At 43.6% G+C, this 14093-nt stretch overlaps 1 protein-coding gene across 1 annotated transcript in view; it reads right to left on the minus strand.

Moving 5' to 3' along the window:
- The window catches only part of ACAP1 (ArfGAP with coiled-coil, ankyrin repeat and PH domains 1), a 316878-nt gene that overhangs the window by 172755 nt on the left and 130030 nt on the right, over positions 1 to 14093 (minus strand). The window contains exons 11-12 of the mRNA XM_073564058.1: positions 801 to 849; positions 76 to 176 (exon numbers count right to left, since the gene is read on the minus strand). Of these exons, the coding sequence (XP_073420159.1) occupies positions 76 to 176; positions 801 to 849 (150 nt within the window). The remainder of the gene's footprint in view (positions 1 to 75; positions 177 to 800; positions 850 to 14093) is intronic.

Raw genomic sequence — 14093 nt, forward strand, 5'->3', positions numbered from 1 at the left:
GTAGAGATACAATGGTGAGGACCAGTGCCTGACCCTGTACATGTACAGATACAATGGTGGGCAGCGTAGTCTTACTTTGATGGGGACACAACTTCAAAGCAGAATCTTCTGTCTGCGTCAGGACACAACTTCACGGCACAGAGTCGAAGATCAACGATCACAACCGTCAGAACGTTCTGGAAGAAGAATCAGTCATTCCATCGTAATACAACATATAAGTCAATGACAGAGTGTGGACAACTCCATGCTGACAACACTGCCTATAGGGAGCCTGAATATGGTGTGTGGAAAGTTGTTAGCCTTGCCCCCTGGTGATGCCATGTGATCAGACATGAGACCATGCGCCTCGTACTGCATCACCAGCTCCTCTTCTATCACCGTCCTGGTGACAACCAGCATGTACATCAGATTTGGAAGGTTGTCAGCCCCTCCATTTGCAGCCGATATGACCAAGCATGAATACGAACTTAGTTTTTCTAAGCGAGAATGAATTAAAAGTTAAGGAATGGCTTCCATTGGAGCGGCTTGTTCTCATGGCATCACCTCACTGAGTAAGGAATATTGAAGTGGAAACGTTTTTGCAGCATTTCACTTCAGCATTTCAACGCGCCTGAAGCTCTCAACACAACCTATCGGCAATGTTCCACGGGCGCAGAAAACAGGGGCTGTGTACGTATGAAAGGTGTCTGCATTACTAATGGTTGTACTGGAAACTCTGAGATCCTTCATTAACTTCTTCCTAACTCCAGGATCTGTCTGACGGCTCTACATTGACAGTGGAGAACTTCTTCTGTACTCACCACCTTCTTCTGATAAACCAGTTGGTTATTCTGAATAGAGAACCAGCGACTGCAAAATAAACATCTGTAATTACTAATCTCAGAGAGGGAACTAGAGACATCTAAAATAAACTAACCTGGAATAGAGAAGCCTGAAAGTAGAGGAACCTGAACTAGAGACACCTAAAATATATTAACCTGGAATAGAGAAGCCTGGGAGTAGAGGAACCTGAACTAGAGACACCTAAAATATATTAACCTGGAATAGAGAAGCCTGAAAGTAGAGGAACCAGAACTAGAGACACCTGAAATATATTAACCTGGAATAGAGAAGCCTGGGAGTAGAGGAACCTGAACTAGAGACACCTAAAATATATTCACCTGGAATAGAGAAGCCTGGGAGTAGAGGAACCAGAACTAGAGACACCTAAAATATATTAACCTGGAATAGAGAAGCCTGGGAGTAGAGGAACCTGAACTAGAGACACCTAAAATATATTCACCTGGAATAGAGAAGCCTGGGAGTAGAGGAACCAGAACTAGAGACACCTAAAATATATTAACCTGGAATAGGGAAGCCTGGGAGTAGAGGAACCTGAACTAGAGACACCTAAAATATATTCACCTGGAATAGAGAAGCCTGGGAGTAGAGGAACCTGAACTAGAGACACCTAAAATATATTAACCTGGAGTAGAGAAGCCTGGGAGTAGAGGAACCTGAACTAGAGACACCTAAAATATATTAACCTGGAATAGAGAAGCCTGGGAGTAGAGGAACCTGAACTGGAGAGACACCTAAAATATATTAACCTGGAATAGAGAAGCCTGGGAGTAGAGGAACCTGAACTAGAGACACCTAAAATATATTAACCTGGAAGAGAGAAGCCTGAAAGTAGAGGAACCTGAACTAGAGACACCTAAAATATATTAACCTGGAATAGAGAAGTCTGGGAGTAGAGGAACCTGAACTAGAGACACCTAAAATATATTAACCTGGAAGAGAGAAGCCTGAAAGTAGAGGAACCTGAACTAGAGACACCTAAAATCTATTAACATGGAATAGAGAAGCCTGGGAGTAGAGGAACCAGAACTAGAGACACCTAAAATATATTAACCTGGAGTAGAGAAGCCTGAAAGTAGAGGAACCTGAACTAGAGACACCAAAAATATATTAACCTGGAATAGAGAAGCCTGGGAGAAGAGGAACCAGAACTAGAGACACCTAAAATATATTAACCTGGAATAGAGAAGCCTGGGAGAGGAGGAACCAGGACTAGAGACAGATAAAATAAATTAACCTGGAATAGAGAAGCCTGGGAGTAGAAGAACCTGAACTAGAGGCACCTAAAATATATCAACCTGGAATAGAGAAGCCTGGGAGAAGAGGAACCAGAACTAGAGACACCTAAAATATATTAACCTGGAATAGAGAAGCCTGGGAGAAGAGGAACCAGGACTAGAGACAGATAAAATAAATTAACCTGGAATAGAGAAGCCTGGGAGTAGAAGAACCTGAACTAGAGGCACCTAAAATATATCAACCTGGAATAGAGAAGCCTGGGAGTAGAGGAACCAGTACTAGAGACAGCTAAAATATATTCACCTGGAATAGAGAAGCCTGGGAGTAGAGGAACCTGAACTAGAGACACCTAAAATATATTAACCTGGAATAGAGAAGCCTGGGAGTAGAGGAACCTGAACTAGAGGCACCTAAAATATATTAACCTGGAATAGAGAAGCCTGGGAGTAGAGGAACCAGAACTAGAGACACCTAAAATATATTAACCTGGAGTAGAGAAGCCTGAAAGTAGAGGAACCTGAACTAGAGACACATAAAATATATTAACCTGGAATAGAGAAGCCTGGGAGAAGAGGAACCAGAACTAGAGACACCTAAAATATATTAACCTGGAATAGAGAACGCTGGGAGAAGAGGAACCAGAACTAGAGACACCTAAAATATATTAACCCGGAATAGAGAAGCCTGGGAGTAGAGGAACCAGAACTTGAGACAGCTAAAATATATTAACCTGGAATAGAGAAGCCTGGGAGTAGAGGAACCTGAACTAGAGACACCTAAAATATATTAACCTGGAATAGAGAAGCCTGAAACTAGAGGAACCTGAACTAGAGACATCGAAAATATATTAACCTGGAATAGAGAAGCTTGGGAGTAGAGGAACCAGAACTAGAGACACCTGAAATATATTAACCTAGAATAGAGAAGCCTGGGAGTAGAGGAACCTGAACTAGAGACACCTAAAATGTATTAACCTGGAATAGAGAAGCCTGAAAGTAGAGGAACCTGAACTAGAGACATCTAAAATATATTAACCTGGAATAGAGAAGCTTGGGAGAAGAGCAACCAGAACTAGAGACACCTAAAATTTATTCACCTGGAATAGAGAAGCCTGGGAGTAGAGGAACCAGAACTAGAGACACCTAAAATATATTAACCTGGAATAGAGAAGCCTGGGAGTAGAGGAACCAGAACTAGAGACACCTAAAATATATTAACCTGGAATAGAGAAGCCTGGGAGTAGAGGAACCAGAACTAGAGACAGCTAAAATATATTAACCTGGAATAGAGAAGCCTGGGAGTAGAGGAACCTGAACTAGAGACACCTAAAATATATTCACCTGGAATAGAGAAGCCTGGGAGTAGAGGAACCTGAACTAGAGACACCTAAAATATATTCACCTGGAATAGAGAAGCCTGGGAGTAGAGGAACCTGAACTAGAGACACCTAAAATATATTAAGCTGGAGTAGAGAAGCCTGAAAGTAGAGGAACCTGAACTAGAGACACCTAAAATCTATTAACATGGAATAGAGAAGCCTGGGAGAAGAGGAACCAGAACTAGAGACACCTAAAATATATTAACCTGGAGTAGAGAAGCCTGAAAGTAGAGGAACCTGAACTAGAGACACCTAAAATATATTAACCTGGAATAGAGAAGCCTGGGAGAAGAGGAACCAGAACTAGAGACACCTAAAATATATTAACCTGGAATAGAGAAGCCTGGGAGTAGAGGAACCTGAACTAGAGACACCTAAAGTATATTAACCTGGAATAGAGAAGCCTGGGAGTAGAGGAACCAGAACTAGAGACACCTAAAATATATTAACCTGGAGTAGAGAAGCCTGAAAGTAGAGGAACCTGAACTAGAGACAGCTAAAATATGTTAACATGGAATAGAGAAGCCTGGGAGTAGAGGAACCAGAACTAGAGACACCTAAAATATATTAACCTGGAATAGAGAAGCCTGGGAGTAGAGGAACCAGAACTAGAGACAGCTAAAATATATTATCCTGGAATAGAGAAGCCTGGGAGTAGAGGAACCTGAACTAGAGACACCTAAAATATATTCACCTGGAATAGAGAAGCCTGGGAGTAGAGGAACCTGAACTAGAGACACCTAAAATATATTAACCTGGAATAGAGAAGCCTGGGAGTAGAGGAACCTGAACTAGAGACACCTAAAATATATTAACCTGGAATAGAGAAGCCTGGGAGTAGAGGAACCAGAACTAGATACACCTAAAATATATTAACCTGGAGTAGAGAAGCCTGAAAGTAGAGAAACCTGAACTAGAGACACCTAAAATATATTAACCTGGAATAGAGAAGCCTGGGAGAAGAGGAACCAGAACTAGAGACACCTAAAATATATTAACCTGGAATAGAGAACCCTGGGAGAAGAGGAACCAGAACTAGAGACACCTAAAATATATTAACCTGGAATAGAGAAGCCTGGGAGTAGAGGAACCAGAACTAGAGACAGCTAAAATATATTAACCTGGAATAGAGAAGCCTGGGAGTAGAGGAACCTGAACTAGAGACACCTAAAATATATTAACCTGGAATAGAGAAGCCTGGGAGTAGAGGAACCTGAACTAGAGACACCTCAAATATATTAACCTGGAATAGAGAAGCCTGGGAGTAGAGGAACCTGAACTAGAGACACCTCAAATATATTAACCTGGAATAGAGAAGCCTGAAATTAGAGGAACCTGAACTAGAGACATCTAAAATATATTAACGTGGAATAGAGAAGCTTGGGAGTAGAGGAACCAGAACTAGAGACACCTAAAATATATTAACCAGGAATAGAGAAGCCTGGGAGTAGAGGAACCTGAACTAGAGACACCTAAAATATATTAACCTGGAATAGAGAAGCCTGAAAGTAGAGGAACCTGAACTAGAGACATCTAAAATATATTAACCTGGAATAGAGAAGCTTGGGAGAAGAGCAACCAGAACGAGAGACATCTAAAATATATTCACCTGGAATAGAGAAGCTTGGGCGTAGAGGAACCAGAACTAGAGACACCTAAAATATATTCACCTGGAATAGAGAAGCCTGGGAGTAGAGGAACCAGAATTAGAGACAGCTAAAATATATTAACCTGGAATAGAGAAGCCTGGGAGTAGAGGAACCTGAACTAGAGACACCTAAAATATATTCACCTGGAATAGAGAAGCCTGAAAGTAGAGGAACCTGAACTAGAGACACCTAAAATATATTAACCTGGAATAGAGAAGCCTGAGAGAAGAGGAACCTGAACTAGAGACACCTAAAATATATTAACCTGGAATAGAGAAGCCTGGGAGTAGAGGAACCAGAACTAGAGACAGCTAAAATATATTATCCTGGAATAGAGAAGCCTGGGAGTAGAGGAACCTGAACTAGAGACACCTAAAATATATTCACCTGGAATAGAGAAGCCTGGGAGTAGAGGAACCTGAACTAGAGACACCTAAAATATATTAACCTGGAATAGAGAAGCCTGGGAGTAGAGGAACCTGAACTAGAGACACCTAAAATATATTAACCTGGAATAGAGAAGCCTGGGAGTAGAGGAACCAGAACTAGATACACCTAAATTTGGGAATGTTTGGGATTTGGGAATGTTTAGTTTGCAAAAGAGAAGACTGAGAGGAGACTTAATAGCTGTCTACAAATATCTAAAGGGCTGTCACATTGTAGAAGGATCAACTTTATTCTCATTTGCACAAGGAAAGACTAGAAGCAATGGGATGAAACTGAATGGGAAGAGACACAGATTAGATATTAGAAAAAACTTTTTGACAGTTAGAGTGATCAATGAGTGGAACAGGCTGCCACGAGAAGTGGTGAGTTCTCCTTCAATGGAAGTCTTCAGAGGCTGGACAGATATCTGACTGGGATGATTTAGCGAATCCTGCTTTGAGCAGGGGGTTGGACTAGATGGCCCAGGAGGTCCCTTCCAACTCTACGATTCTATGATTCTAAAATATATTAACCTGGAGTAGAGAAGCCTGAAAGTAGAGAAACCTGAACTAGAGACACCTAAAATATATTAACCTGGAATAGAGAAGCCTGGGAGAAGAGGAACCAGAACTAGAGACACCTAAAATATATTAACCTGGAATAGAGAACCCTGGGAGAAGAGGAACCAGAACTAGAGACACCTAAAATATATTAACCTGGAATAGAGAAGCCTGGGAGTAGAGGAACCAGAACTAGAGACAGCTAAAATATATTAACCTGGAATAGAGAAGCCTGGGAGTAGAGGAACCTGAACTAGAGACACCTAAAATATATTAACCTGGAATAGAGAAGCCTGGGAGTAGAGGAACCTGAACTAGAGACACCTCAAATATATTAACCTGGAATAGAGAAGCCTGGGAGTAGAGGAACCTGAACTATAGACACCTCAAATATATTAACCTGGAATAGAGAAGCCTGAAATTAGAGGAACCTGAACTAGAGACATCTAAAATATATTAACGTGGAATAGAGAAGCTTGGGAGTAGAGGAACCAGAACTAGAGACACCTAAAATATATTAACCAGGAATAGAGAAGCCTGGGAGTAGAGGAACCTGAACTAGAGACACCTAAAATATATTAACCTGGAATAGAGAAGCCTGAAAGTAGAGGACCCTGAACTAGAGACATCTAAAATATATTAACCTGGAATAGAGAAGCTTGGGAGAAGAGCAACCAGAACGAGAGACATCTAAAATATATTCACCTGGAATAGAGAAGCTTGGGCGTAGAGGAACCAGAACTAGAGACACCTAAAATATATTCACCTGGAATAGAGAAGCCTGGGAGTAGAGGAACCAGAATTAGAGACAGCTAAAATATATTAACCTGGAATAGAGAAGCCTGGGAGTAGAGGAACCTGAACTAGAGACACCTAAAATATATTCACCTGGAATAGAGAAGCCTGGGAGTAGAGGAACCTGAACTAGAGACACCTAAAATATATTAACCTGGAATAGAGAAGCCTGAAAGTAGAGGAACCTGAACTAGAGACACCTAAAATATATTAACCTGGGATAGAGAAGCCTGAGAGAAGAGGAACCTGAACTAGAGACACCTAAAATATATTAACCTGGAATAGAGAAGCCTGGGAGTAGAGGAACCTGAACTAGAGACACCTAAAATATATTAACCTGGAATAGAGAAGCCTGAAAGTAGAGGAACCTGAACTAGAGACACCTAAAATATATTAACCTGGAATAGAGAAGCCTGAAAGTAGAGGAACCTGAACTAGAGACACCTAAAATATATTAACCTGGAATAGAGAAGCCTGGGAGAAGAGGAACCTGAAGTAGAGACACCTAAAATATATTAACCTGGAATAGAGAAGCCTGGGAGTAGAGGAACCTGAACTAGAGACACCTAAAATATATTAACCTGGAATAGAGAAGCCTGAAAGTAGAGGAACCTGAACTAGAGACACCTAAAATATGTTAACCTGGAATAGAGAAGCCTGGGAGAAGAGGAACCAGAACTAGAGACACCTAAAATATATTAACCTGGAATAGAGAAGCCTGGGAGAAGAGGAACCAGAACTAGAGACACCTAAAATATATTAACCTGGAATAGAGAAGCCTGGGAGTAGAGGAACCTGAACTAGAGACAGCTAAAATATACTAACCTGGAATAGAGAAGCCTGGGAGTAGAGGAACCTGAACTAGAGACACCTAAAATATATTAACCTGGAATAGAGAAGCCTGGGAGTAGAGGAACCTGAACTAGAGACACCTAAAATATATTAACCTGGAATAGAGAAGCCTGGGGATAGATGAACCTCAACTAGACACACCTAAAATATATTAACCTGGAATAGAGAAGCCTGGGAGTAGAGGAACCTGAACTAGAGACACCTCAAATATATTAACCTGAAATAGAGAAGCCTGAAAGTAGAGGAACCTGAACTAGAGACACCTAAATTATATTAACCTGGAATAGAGAAGCCTGGCAGAAGAGGAACCTGAACTAGAGACACCTAAAATATATTAACCTGGAATAGAGAAGCCTGGGAGTAGAGGAACCTGAACTAGAGACACCTAAAATATATTAACCTGGAATAGAGAAGCCTGGGAGTAGAGGAACCTCAACTAGACACACCTAAAATATATTAACCTGAAATAGAGAAGCCTGAAAGTAGAGGAACCTGAACTAGAGACACCTAAAATATATTAAACTGGAATAGAGAAGCCTGGGAGTAGAGGAACCTGAACTAGAGACTCCTACAATATATCAACCAGGAATAGAGAAGCCTGAAAGTAGAGGAACCTGAACTAGAGACATCTAAAATATATTAACCTGGAATAGAGAAGCTTGGGAGAAGAGGAACCAGAACTAGAGACAGCTAAAATATATTAACCTGGAATAGAGAAGCCTGGGAGTAGAGGAACCTCAACTAGAGACACCTAAAATATATTAACCTGGAATAGAGAAGCCTGGGAGAAGAGGAACCAGAACTAGAGACACCTAAAATATATTAACCTGGAATAGAGAAGCCTGGGAGTAGAGGAACCTGAACTAGAGACACCTAAAATATATTAACCTGGAATAGAGAAGCCTGGGAGTAGAGGAACCTGAACTAGAGACACCTAAAATATATTAACCTGGAATAGAGAAGCTTGGGAGAAGAGGAACCAGAACTAGAGACAGCTAAAATATATTAACCTGGAATAGAGAAGCCTGGGAGTAGAGGAACCTCAAGTAGACACACCTAAAATATATTAACCTGGAATAGAGAAGCCTGGGAGTAGAGGAATCTGAGCAAGAGACTAGTGATGAGCGAGCACTAAAATGCTTGGGTTGAGCAAATTAGAATACTCGGGTTCTCGACCCGAGCAACGAGCCCAATGTAAGTCTATGGGAAAACTGAGTATTTTTTACAGCGGCCCCCCCGGGGATCCTTCTAAAGTCTAAAAACATCTGAAAATGATGGAAACACTGCTCGAATGACACGGGGACATCATGGGGATCGCCCCTGGAAGCATTTCTGACTCCAGGTCACAGCTGTGAGCAATGTTGTCAGAGTCTTACACCACTTTTACAGGCGCACCAGAAAACATACAAAAACAAAACCAAAACGGATTTTGCTGGGAAATATGTGAAGGCGCATCCTTTCCAGGGTGATGACTTTTATATAAGGCAAAATAATTAACCCAAAACAAAAATTTTCCTCAACCACTTGGGCTATGTTCACACGTAGCGCTTTTGATGCATTTTTGAACTTTTAGGCTATGTGCACACGCTGCGGATTGGTCTGCGGATTTTTTTTATCTGTGGAACTGCAGGTAAAATGACCTGCGGTTTTACCTGCGGATTGGCCTGCGGTTTATCATCTCTACAATGGAGGAGATGGTAAACCGCAGCAAAATCCGCAGAAAAGAAGTGACATGTCATTTCTTTTTGTGGATTCAAAACCGCAGCTTTTCCGCAGTTAAAAATCCGCAGCCTGTGCACAGCAGATTGTAAATCCCATAGGATAACGTGCTACTGTACACTGTCTGCAGAACTGCTGCAGATCCGCAGCAAAAACCGCAGCGTGTGCACAGCAGATTGTAAATCCCATAGGATAACGTGCTACTGTACACTGTCTGCAGAACTGCTGCAGATCCGCAGCAAAAACCGCAGCGTGTGCACAGCAGATTGTAAATCCCATAGGATAACGTGCTACTGTACACTGTCTGCAGAACTGCTGCAGATCCGCAGCAAAAACCGCAGCCTGTGCACAGCAGATTGTAAATCCCATAGGATAACGTGCTACTGTACACTGTCTGCAGAACTGCTGCAGATCGGCACCAAAAACCGCAGCCTGTGCACAGCAGATTGTAAATCCCATAGGATAACGTGCTACTGTACACTGTCTGCAGAACTGCTGCAGATCCGCAGCAAAAACTGCAGCGGATCCGCAGCAAAAACCGCAGCCTGTGCACAGCAGATTGTAAATCCCATAGGATAACGTGCTGCTGTACACTGTCTGCAGAACTGCTGCAGATCCGCAGCAAAAACCGCAGCGTGTGCACATAGCCTAACATTACTTTCATCCGAGACAAATGCCTTCACTGGGAAATGTCATTTTAACATTTTACAACCTTCTTTGGCCTTGTGGTCGGTGACACATCATCAGACACATCCTGTTTCATTTATGAAGGAGGGACTCTGAAAGGCACAGGCTATTTTATAGGGCTAGCAGTCGGCCCTCACTATTCTTAGAGAGCCATCAGCCGGTTAAGCTTTGTTGTTCCCATTATTAAACAGTGGGTCGTATGCAGTGAGTGGCAGGGTTGCCCAAAATTTGCACGCACCCTAACAACCCATTGAACAGACGTCTTGGATGACCACATGCAAACCGTAAATCACAGTATTCATTTGGTCCTCCCATACTGTTTGCTTATGCATTGAATGCAAGGCCTGCGCTGCTCCAAAGCTACATGCACCCCAATAACTCTTAGAACCCACTTACCGGATGGCCACATGGAACCAAAGTTCCCATTATTCTGATTTTTTTAAGTCGCCTAAAGTTTGCCCATGAACTGTATACAAGGTCTGCCCAAAATTTGCACACTCCAATCCCCCAAGGAAGAACTGTGGAGGGTGGTCTCCGCAAAATGTTTTCCCAGTTTACAGGAGCGGGTCTCATGCACTAAGTGTATGGGCTGACAAACATTTCCCCCTGGGGGTACACATCAACCTACTGTGTAAATATTTTTTTTACGGCCATCATAAACACCCTTGCAAAAAAGTATAGTGGTGGTGGATGATGAGGATGAGGAGAAGTTGGAGGATAACACCAAATAGCCAAAATCAGGAAGCGTGTACCCAAGTGTGGGTGTGAAGAGGTGCATGGGAATACACCTCCCAAAAAAAGACACCGGATTGGAGGTTATGTTTCGCTGTTATCATTCGGTGGTGCACAGAAGTCTGGCCCAATCCAGCCCTTGTTCATTTTTACAAGAGTCAGCCTGTCAGCATTGTCAGTGGACAGGCGGATGCTCTTATCAGTTATAATTCCACCAGCGGCACTAAAAACCCGCTCTGACAGAACGCTAGCGGCAGGGCAGGCCAGGACCTCCAAGGCGTAGAGAGCCCGTTCATGCCACGTGTGCAGCTTGGAAACCCAATAATTATAAGGCACAGAGGAACCATGGAGGACGTTGGTACGGTCAGCAAGGTATTCCCTCAGCATCTTCCAAAACTTTGCACTCCTTGTGACAGTACCCCGCGCATAATAATAATCTTTATTTATATAGCGCCAACATATTCCACAGCGCTTTACAGTTTAAGTTTCAAAACACAAATTATAAGTAACAACGTTAACAATACAATAATTAAAGTAAAATAAGCCGCCCCTGCTGGTGAGAGCTTACACTCTACAATGAGGTGGGGGAGACACAGAGGACAGGTGTGTATATACAATGGTGTATTTACAATGAAGGTCCAGCCATCTTGAGGGAGTGAGGGATGGATGGAGATAGTGAATGGGCCACACACGCACACTTACACATAGAATTATTTTAATTAGTGAACGTGATAGGCCGCTCTGAACAAATTTGTTTTGAGGGAGCGCCTGAAACTATGCAAATTGTGGATAGTCCTAATTTCTTGGGGTAGAGCATTTCATAGGATTGGTGCAGCGCAGGAGAAGTCTTGGAGTCAGGAGTGGGAGGTACGGATTAGTGCAAAGGTTAGGTGAAAGTCGTTTGCAGAGCTCATCGGTTGGTTAGGTCGATAGACACAAATGAGGGTGGAGATGTAGGGGGGTGCTGCACTGTGGAGAGCTTTGTGGGTGAGTACTTTGCATTGGATCCTATAATGAATGGGCAGCCAATGTAACAATTGGCGAAGAGCGGACGTGTCCGAGTACCGATTAGCCAGATGGATGGCCTTGGCTGCTGCATTAAGTATGGACTGGAGAGGGGAAAGTCGAGTAACTGGGAGGCCAATTAATAGAGCATTGCAGTAGTCCAGGTGGGAGTGGATCAAGGTGACAGTGAGGGTTTTTCTTGTTTCAATGGTGAGAAAAGGGCGGATTCTAGAGATGTTCTTTAGGTGTAAGCGGCAAGAGCGGGCAAGAGATTGTATATGGGATGTGAAGGAGAGATTGGTGACAAACATAACACCTAGACAGTGCGCCTGTTGCCGGGGTGTTATTATGGTGCCACCCACGGAGAGGGAAATGTCAGATTTAGGGAGGTTAGTAGATGGCGGGAGCAGAAGTAGTTCAGTTTTGGAGAGGTTGCGTTTCAGATAGAGAGTGGACATGATGTTGGAAACTGCGGACAGACAGTCACTGGCGTTCTGTAGTACAGCGGGGGTAAGGTCGGGGGATGACGGGTATAGTTGTGTGTCATCAGCATAAAGATGGTACTGAAAGCCAAATCTGCTGATGGTCTGTCCAATTGGGGCCGTGTAGAGAGAGAAGAGAAGGGGGCCAAGGACTGAGCCCAGAGATACCCCGACTTCCAGAGGAAGAGGAGATGACGTTGAGCCAGTGAACGATACACTGAAGGAGCGGTCAGAAAGATAGGAAGAGAACCAGGAGAGAGCGATGTCCTTAATGCCTAGTGACTGGAGCCTAGAGAGTAGGAGATGCATCATGGCCACTGCGACGGGAGGATCTGAGACAGGTCTCCCAGAACTTTGACAGTGTTCCCCTCCCTGCCTCTGCTGGATTGGAGTTGTGTCTCTCGCCTGTACTTCTTGATTGTCCAATGAACTGTGACCTCTGCCGCCAGCGTTTTCAAATGGGAATTTTTTTTTTTCAATAATTCTGCAACAAGGGTCTTCTGGTACTGCACCATTTTAATACCCTTCTCTGCCTCTGGAAGAAGAGATTGAAAGCTCTCCTTGTAGCATGGGTCTAGATGTATCACCAACCAGTAATGACTGTCTGCCAAAATTTTGACAATGCGAAGGTCACGGGAAAGGCAGCGCAACATAAAGTCAGCCATGCATGGCAGACTGCTAACAGGCAAGACTTCCTCACCAAGAGGACGACTGACCATGCTCTGCTCCTCTTCCCTGTCTTCAGGCTATCCTCGATGAACAGACGGTATGACAGTTGTGCTTGCAGTACCATCTATAGCGCATGAAAGTAGCTCCTCTTCTTTCTCCTCCTTCCCTTCCTCATTGTCACCCAATCCACATTGGGATGACATGAGGCTGGGCTGTGAGTAATCACCCTGTATGGTTCTTTGCTCTATCTCATCGTGCTCCGTCTGCAATGCAACCTTTTTGAGCAGAGAGCGTTTCAGAAGACAGAGAAGCAGGATGGTGACGCTAGTTATGGCGCCATCGCCGCTCACCACCTAGGTGGACTCCTCAAAGTTTTGTAGGATGGTACATAGGTCTGATATCCATGTCCACTCCTGATGTTTTATGTGTGGATTCTGAACTGAATGCCGATGGCCTTTTTGATGCTTATAGGCAACAACTGCTCTCTTCTGCTCACAAATCCTTTCCAACATATGCAGTGTAGAGTTCCAACGTGTGGGGACATCACACACTAGTCGTTGAGCCGGAAGCTGCAAACGCTGCTGAAGCACTGCAATGGGCAGTGAAAGCTGGAGCTGACTTTCTAAAATGGGCACACAGGCGGTATACTTTCACAAACAGATCCGGCAGCTCCAGGTAGCTTTTGAGAAATCATTGAACAATGAGGTTAAGCACATGGGCCAGGCATGGTACGTGTGTGCTCTTGCCTCGCCTCAGGGCCGCTACCAGGTTCCGGCCATTGTCACACACGACCATGCCTGGCTATAGGTTCAGCGGTGTCAGCCACAGATCTGCCTGCTCTTTCAGAGCTGTCCACAACTCTTCAGCATTGTGCAGTTTGTAACCTAAGCTTGGCTGAAGCAGTGCTGCAGTGCTTCAAGCTTGTGACTGATGTGGTCATTTTGGAGATGGAGGCTGAAGAGGAGTAGGTGGTGCAGGAGCTGTAGACTGTGGGGGCAACCCTGATTGACGTAGGTCCTGCAAATCCTTGGCTTCGAGTTCACGTGTTCCATTCCATGGT

Source organism: Dendrobates tinctorius, unplaced genomic scaffold (assembly GCF_039654945.1).
Source record: "Dendrobates tinctorius isolate UK_male_01 unplaced genomic scaffold, ASM3965494v1 ptg000424l, whole genome shotgun sequence".
Taxonomy (NCBI): domain Eukaryota; kingdom Metazoa; phylum Chordata; class Amphibia; order Anura; family Dendrobatidae; genus Dendrobates; species Dendrobates tinctorius.